Source organism: Tasmannia lanceolata, unplaced genomic scaffold, assembly GCF_043159265.1.
Source record: "Tasmannia lanceolata isolate RefF3 unplaced genomic scaffold, GAP_Taslan_0.1 ptg000008l, whole genome shotgun sequence".
Lineage (NCBI taxonomy): Eukaryota > Viridiplantae > Streptophyta > Magnoliopsida > Canellales > Winteraceae > Tasmannia > Tasmannia lanceolata.
Window position 1 is genome coordinate 48868000 of NW_027518685.1, and position 8590 is coordinate 48876589.

General features: G+C 38.0%; 1 protein-coding gene across 1 annotated transcript; it reads left to right on the top strand.

Moving 5' to 3' along the window:
* The first annotated feature begins 5056 nt into the window (after positions 1-5056).
* On the top strand, positions 5057-5953 carry LOC143883018 (uncharacterized). The gene has a single exon (XM_077386388.1). It carries the CDS (start codon positions 5057-5059, stop codon positions 5951-5953), a length of 897 nt encoding a protein of 298 aa, XP_077242503.1.
* Positions 5954-8590: the final 2637 nt, after the last annotated feature.

Sequence of the window (8590 nt, forward strand, 5' to 3'; positions counted from 1 at the left end):
GATGATCACTAGGTCTAGGTACTAGCCTCCATACCTTGTTCCTTTCGAATTGACTCAACTCTTCTTGCATGGCCATCAACCAATATTCATCATTTTCTGCTTCCTTGATGGATTTTGGTTCTAATTCGGATAGGAATGCCAAATTATTGCTCACACTACGATAGTATGATCTAGTTCTTACTGGCAATGTGGCATCACCTAAGATTTGGGATTCAGGATGATCAACCAATGTTCTCCTATCCCTAGGTAATGAGGCATCATCTTCATTTTCTACTTCCTCACTAGGTGGTGTATGACTAGTAGATGCCTGAGGAGGAGCACTCAATTTTGGAAAAAGATGTTCAACGGGTTCATCCTCATCATGTGGCATTTCTTGAGGTGTTGGCTCTCTTTCATCAAATGTCACATGCATGGATTCTTCTACTACTAGGGTTCTCCTATTAAATACTCTATATGCTTTGCTATGAGAAGAATACCCTAAGAATATTCCATCATCCGACTTCTTATCAAATTTATGTAAATTATCTCTAATGTTCAAAATGAAGCATTTACATCCAAACACTCTAAAATAGCTTATATTTGGTTTCAAGTTTTTCCAAAGCTCATAAGGTGTTTTCTTAGAGATTGGCCTTAAGTATACCCTGTTTATGATATAGCAAGCGGTGCTAACCGCTTCCGCCCAAAAATATCTAGGGAGATCATTTTCATGCAACATTGTTCTAGCCATTTCTTGGAGAGTTCGATTCTTTCTTTCTACTACTCCATTTTGTTGAGGTGTTCTAGGTGCGGAAAAATTATGTTTAATGCCATGTTCATTACAGTAAGTGTCAAAGTGTACATTTTCAAATTCCGTTCCATGATCACTTCTAATGTGGGAGATGGCAACACCTTTTTCATTTTGAATTTGATTGCATAATGTTAGGAAGTTTTCATAAGTTTCATCTTTATGTCCTAGAAATATGACCCATGTGAATCGTGAGTAGTCATCAACAACTACAAACACGTACCTCTTTCCACCTAGGCTACTAGTCTTCATTGGTCCAAAAAGATCCATATGAAGTAGCTCCAAAGGGTAGGAAGTTGAAATCATATTTTTAGGTGCAAAAGAGCTTTTCAATTGTTTTCCTAATTAACAAGTTCTACAAATGTGATCCTTGATGAATTTGAACTTAGGCAATCCTCTAACACTTTCTTTTGAGGAGAGGGTCGAAATGAGATCCATTCCGGCATGACCCAACCTCCTATGCCATAGCCAAGAATCCTCACTAATGGCATTTAGACAAGTCACTTTTTGGAGTCTAAGATCATCTAGTCCAATTGTATAAATGTTATTGTCTCTAGACCCTATGAATTTTACTTCTCCATTTATCTTATTTTTAACAATGCATTTGTCGGGATTGAAGACAACTTCAAAACCATTATCACATAATTGACTAATGCTAATAAGATTATGGGACAAGCCATCAACAAAGAGTACATCATGTATGGGAGAGGTAGAGTTACCTATGGTGCCTTCACCTTTGACTTTTCCTTTCTTGTCATCTCCAAAGGTAACTTCTCCACCATCCTTGAGTGATAGGGATGCGAATTGAGTGAGATCTCCGGTCATGTGTCTAGAGCATCCACTATCAAGGTACCATGTGTTCCTCTTGTTGTGGCTTTTAAGGCATACCTACATAGGAATAGGCAAGTGAGATCCCTTAGGTACCCAAATCTTCCTAATCTTGCTATGTTCATTTGTTTTCACTTTAGAGTTCAATTTGATCTTATCTTGTTTAGCATGCAAGCAAGCAACTTTATAATGACCTAACAATCCACAATAAAAGCAAATTTTGGTACTACTAGAGGAGGTCTTTTCAAGTTTGTTTTTATAGTTAGATATTGTGGTATTCCATCTATGTCCAAGTCCACTTTTGTCACTTGACATTCTTTGAAGATTTACAAGTTTATCCAATTTTAATGAACTATTTTCAAATTTTTCAAAGAGTTTCTTGAGTTCATCATATTCAAAAGATAGTTTACCGTTTTCATGCTTTAGTTTGTTATTTTCAATAGAAAGATTTTGTCGATTTTCATTCAAAGTCTTAATGGTAGCATTTAGCTCATGAATCTCTACTTTGCATTTTTCATTTTCATTATCTAAGAATTCATGATCCTTTTTTAACCAACCAAATTCTTTTGTCATGTTAGCAAGAGAATTTTCAAGTGATGCAATTTTATCAAATTGAATTTCAAGTTCATCATTTGCACTTTGTAAGGACTCTAAAACTTCTTGTAAGATAATGACATCATTTAAAGTGTTTACCTCATTGTTGTCATTTATTGAGGCCATGAAGCACACATTTCTTGCTAATAGGCAATCTTCCCCATCATTTTGTTCGCCTTCGCTTTCAATCTCCTCATCCCATGTGGCGGACATTCCTTTCTTGCCTTCTCTTCTCTTGAAGCGGTTGTTTGAAGTAGGTTCATTGTTGAGTGGACAATCCGGGCGAATGTGTCCAAGCTTCTTGCAACCGTAACATCGGGGTTGAGAAGATCCATCACCAACTTCTTCTTTCTTCTTGAATGGAGGATTGGTCCTTCTATTTCTCATGCCTCCCATGTTTCTTTGCAAGAACTTGATCCTTCTTGTTAGGAGAGCTACTTCATCCTCGATGTCTTCCTTTGCATCTTCACTTTCACCTACATTACAAGCAAAAGCAATTCCTTTTCCTTTTTCGATTTTAGTTTCGATTTCGGGTGCTTTTGTTTTGAAAATCATTTCATGTGTGATCAAGGACCCTATAAGTTCATCTAGGTTCAAAGTGTTCATGTCCTTGGCTTCGGTGATTGCGGAGGTTTTGGATTCCCAAGACAAAGGTAGGGACCTAAGAATTTTAGTTACTAAATCTCTATTGGAAAATTGTTTTCCAAGTCCCCTTAATCCATTTACAAGGTTGGTGAATCTAGTGTACATGTCGGCAATTGTTTCATCGGGTGTCATTTGAAAAAGTTCGTATTGCCGAAAAATATGGTTCATTTTAGATTCTTTAACTTGATTGGTTCCTTCATGGGTGACTTCTAGAGTGTCCCAAATTTCCTTAGCCGAATTCAAATTTGATACTCTATTGAATTCTCCGGGAGATAGAGCACAAATGAGAGAATTCATGGCTTTGGCATTATAATTCGAAGCTTGTTGTTCGGCTTCGGTCCAATCATTTAAATTTCTTGTGGGTAGGATATATTCATTATTAATTGCTCTCCACATTTGATAGTCTTGAGTTAAAAAGATTTTCATTTTAGTTTTCCAAAAACCATAATTTGTACCATCAAAATAGGGTGGCCTAGTGTTTGAATAACCTTCATGATGTTGAGGGTAGTTTGCCATTTTTGAATCTTTACTCTAAACCGGTTAGGGTTTTAAAAAAAATAGAGACGAGGCTCTGATACCAATTGAAATACTCAAGAGGGGGGGTGAATTGAATTTAACTCAATATTAGGCCTTTTGAAAATTATCTATAAACCCTAATTGGAATTTTTCTTCACTTAAATAAATATTTGGTTAGTGCAAATATAATTGAAAGAACAAAGTGAAATGCCAAACCAAAACAATAATGGAAATGCAAGAGTGAGAAATTGACACACCGATATATAGTGGTTCGGCCAACGGCCTACTCCACTCTACTCAAGGTCGCACTTGAGGGATTCCACTATAGGAGACCTCCACGATGCCCGGCTCCGAGGCGGTTACAAATCCAAGGGATATTAAACAAGGATGCCCTTACACCTTTACAAAGACTCTCCTTCTCCGCCGAGTTCTAAGCGGTTGCTCTCTAGGGAATTAAAAAGGGAATGCCCTAGCCACCTACACTAGATTTGAAAGAGAATAGCTTGGCTTCTTCTTGAAAGCTTGATGCTCTTTGTAGACCCTTGATTGCTCTTCAAAGATGGTGATTTGCAAGTGAAAGCACTACTATATCCAAACTCAAAAGATTCACAAGTGAAAGGCAAGTTTGGGATGAAAAACAAAAACTCAAGCTAAAATGGATTGCAAATGTTTTTGATGCTTAAGGATGTTTTTCAAAGATCAAGAGAGAGTGAAAAACTTCTCTACATGTTGTATATATAACCACACCAAAGAATATGACCGTTTGGGGGTGGACATATCAAAAACCAACAATTAATTTGAATCCCAACGGCTATTTTTTAGTCTGTCGCGAGGTTCTCGGAGTTCCGAGAACCATTCTCGGAGTTCCGAGAAATATTCTCGGAGTTCCGAGACAACGGCCAGAAGAAATAAAATTTCTACTGGACCATTTCTCGGAGTTCCGAGAAATTGTCTCGGAGTTCCGAGAAAGTGTCCAGATGCTACTGGACCTTTTCTCGGAGTTCCGAGGGAACTCTCGGAGTTCCGAGCTCGGAGCTCCGAGAAAAATTCTCGGAGTTCCGAGCTCGGAGCTCCGAGAAGCCTAAAAATCCGCACTTTTTGATTTTTATTGCAAATTTGATTTTTAGCTTTTGGAACTCAACTCCTATGGTTATTTTGGAATGTTTATGAGGGTCCCAACATGTTGGTCCACCACATAACCATTCACTAATGCATTTTAAGTTCTTAAGTGTTCTTTGAAAAACAAGTTGAAAACACTTTGCCTTGACTTGGAAATCTAAAGAGAAAGGATGTACAATGATACCTATGCAATCTTCAACTTCTCTTTAGTCTTGGTCTTCAATTGATCTTCCATCTTGTGTATGCTTTGCTTGAGAGATGAGGTGAGCTTCACTTAGCTCCTTTGACTCTTGTATGGGATATCTCCAAGCATGACCATGTTGTGTGTTGGTTTCTTCAATGATCAATCCTATCTTAAACACAACACTTCAAAGCAAATTGATTAGTATTCAAAAACACAATCAATTATGTTTAGAATCATCAAAACAAGATAGGAGAGTAGACCCTTGGGCTTACAGTTAAAACGTCTGAAATTTGGAATTAATTACGAAGGGGGTTTTTCGGGAGAAGTTTCAAAATCAGCTCATCAGGGGAGAAAAAAGGGGGTAAAAGGGGGAGTTTCACTCACAAATGTTAGTTCATTATGAAGATAATTTCCTAGAATTCAAACGGTTTGGGGTTTCAGGGGGAAAAATTCAATTAAAGGAGTTAATTAGAAGTTCAAAGCCGGATTTAATCTGCATTCAAGAAACAAAATTGGAAGATATTTCTAGAGAAATAATAAGGAGTTGTGGTGTGAAGGCAGATTGGGATTTTTCTTTTGTTCCTTCTTTGGGAGCTTCTGGTGGAATTCTTGTAGCATGGGACGAAGTGTGTTGGCAAAGTATTGAAGTGTGGAAAGGGAAAGGCTCATTTTCCATTTCAGTGGCTCTTAGGAGGTTGGAGGATGAGTCTTTGTGGCTATTCACTGGTGTTTATGGGCCGGTTCAAAGGGCAGACAAAGAGGTTTTTTGGTCTGGGTTGGGTAGAATCAGAGGTTTATGTTCTTATCCATGGTGCATTGGGGGTGATTTCAATGAGATAAAATCTATTGGAGAGAGGGTGGGCTGCAATCGTATTAATCAAGGTATGAGGTCTTTTGCTAATTTCATAGCGGATAATGAACTGATCGATCTTCCTTTATCGGGATCAGCTTTTATCTGGTCTCGAGGAGAAAGTCGAAGCAGACTTGATAGATTCCTTATTGGTGCTGAGTGGATGGCTATTGTGCCGGACATCCTCCAAAAGGCTCTGATTCATTCAGTTTCATATCATTCCCCTATTTTGCTTGATCCAAGGCTAGAATCTTGGGGCCCGACTTCCTTTAGATTTGAAATTGCTTGGTTGAATTATCCACATATGGTAGAAAGGTTGGGAGAATGGTGGTCGTCGTATCATGTGGAAGGTCCAGCGGATGTGATAATAGGGAAGAAGCTCAAACTTCTAAAGAAGAAAATTAAAGTGTTGGTGGGAGAAGAAAAAAAATAGATTTTAATCAGAAAATTAGTAATGGAAGAGAGAATGGAAGAATTAAAAGCTCTAGAAGATAGTGGTCTGGGAGGAGAAGAGTAGTGGGAAGAATTGGGTAAACTTAATCAAGAACACCAGGCTTTTCTTCTTCATGAGGAAATATCTTGGAGGCAGAAATCCCGAATTAAATGGTTGAAGGAAGGAGACAAAAAAACTGCTTTTTTCATGCTATGGCGAGTGCTAGAAGGAGAAGAAACAGAATTGTAGTTCTTAATGCTGGTAATGATTTGATCACAAATAAGGAAGACATCTCTCAAGCTTTTGTAGATTTCTTCTCAGCCCTGTACACTTCGAAAAATTTATCTCGTCCAATTCCGGAGGATGTGGATTTCAATAGTTTATCTTTAGAAGGGAGTTCTAATTTGGAAAGATCATTTGAAGAGGAAGAGGTGAAGGTTGCCATTTTTCTATGGAGAGAGATAAGGCTCCAGGTCCTGATGGTTTCTGCCTAACTTTCTTTCAATCTTGTTGGTCTTATGTCAAATCTGATGTCCTTCGATTTTTCAAGGATTTCCATAGAGGTATTTCTCTTGATAAAGGAACGGGTGCCTCTTTCATTACCTTGATCCCTAAAGTAGAAGGTGCTTCAAAAGTTTCAGATTTCAGACCTATTTGTTTGGTGGGTTGCTTATACAAACTTTTAGCCAAAGTTTTGGCTGATCGTTTAAAAGTTGTTCTTCCTAAGGTGGTGTCAGATAGTCAAAGTGGTTTTGTAAGCAACAGGCAAATTCTGGACTGTTCCTTGATTGCGAATGAAGCAATAGATTACTTTTCGAGAAGTGGTGGAAAATGAGTGGTTTGTAAGCTGGATATGGAGAAGGCATATGACAGAGTTGAATGGGAATGTTTAGATTATATCCTTGGGAGAATGGGTTTCGAAAATATTTGGAGATTTTGGATCCGAAATTGTGTCTTCGGCTTGGTTCTCTATATTGGTTTATGACTCTCCTAAAGGTTTTTTTAAATCATCCAAAGGCCTCAGACAATGTGATCCACTATCTGCTTTCCTTTTTGTTCTAATCACAGAAACTCTCAGTAAATTGATCCAGAAAGGCAACGAGAAGAGTTTAATTGAAGGTTTTGTAGTTGGTAGGAACAAAGTGGAAGTGTTTATATTGCAATTTGCAGATTACACCTTGCTTTTCTGTGTGCCGGAAAACAACAATATTTTAAATCTTAAGGCGATCCTAAGATGCTATGAATTGATAACAGGGCAGAGGACAAATCTGTTAAAATCCAGAATTTTTGCTATTAATATTTCTTCTGCAGAAATTGGTTTGTTTGCAGAAATCTTGAGGTGCAAAGTGGATTTTTTCCCATCTTCTTATCTTAGTCTGCATTTGGGAGTTGGAAGACCAAAAAAAAGTCTTTGGGATCCAATTGTGGATAGAATTGAGAGGAGATTGGAAAATTGGAAGAGAAAATTGGTTTCAATGGGGGGAAGATTAACTCTGATTAAATCGGTGCTTGCTAACATCCCAATTTATTTTCTATCTTTATTCAGGTGCCCAGCTAGTGTAGTTCTGAGGATAGAGAAAATCCAGCGTAGGTTCCTTTGGGGCGGATCAAATCGTGGGGGTGGAATTGCTTTAGTAAAATGGAATAAAGTTTGCCTTCCTCGTAAAAAGGGAGGCCTGGGTATTCGTAGAATTAAGCAATTCAACCTCGCCCTCATGAGCAAATGGTTGTGGAGAATTGGAGAAGAGAGGTCAGCTTTATGGGTAAGAGTTATTGGGAGCAAATATGGTTTCCTCTCCGGAAACTAGGAGTCGATGATCGGTTTGAAAAGAAAGGTACAACTACCTAGAGGGATATTATAATTTTGAGCCATGAATTCAGAAAAGGGTGTTGCTTCAAAGTCTACTCTGGAAATCGGATCAGATTTTGGATTGATGCTTGGTGTTCAAAGGATCCTCTGTATATTGTTTTCCCTGATTTTTTTATTGTAGCTGCGAAAAAGAATGTTCTTGTCTGCGATTGCTTCGAAAGAGTGGAGTAGAAAGTGGTGTGGTGTCCAAAATTTCACAGCAACTTTTTCGAAATGGAATTATCTTCTCTCTCATCATTATTTGATTTAATTGAAAAATGCTTTATAAAGAAGTATGGTATGGATAAAATAATTTAGATTTTGGATTCATCCGGATTTTTCTCGGTTAAGTCATTTTATGATCGGGGTGCTATTGGCTCTGAGGAATCCTTATTGGCCAAGGTTTGGAATTTCCATTGCCCTCCAAGAGTAAGTTTCATTGGGTGGTCTGTTAGTTGCCGTCGCATTCAGACAATTGAATTCTTAAGAAAAAGAGGTATGTGGCTAGTTGATCATTGTTCTTTATGCTTAAAGGCCGGAGAAACAATTGATCATTTATTCATCCATGGTAGTTATGTTCGCGAAATTTGGAGTTTGATTTTGATGAGATTCGGTATTCAGTGGGTCTTTCCGTATTCTACTGAACAAGTTCTTGATAGCTGGGAATTTGTTCCTCGGAAGAAAAAAGGCAAGGTTCTTTGAAAAATTTGTTTATTGGCAGTCTGGGTCCATTTGGAAAGAGCGTAACGAGAGAATCTTTAATGGAAAGGCAAAATCTTCCTATGGTC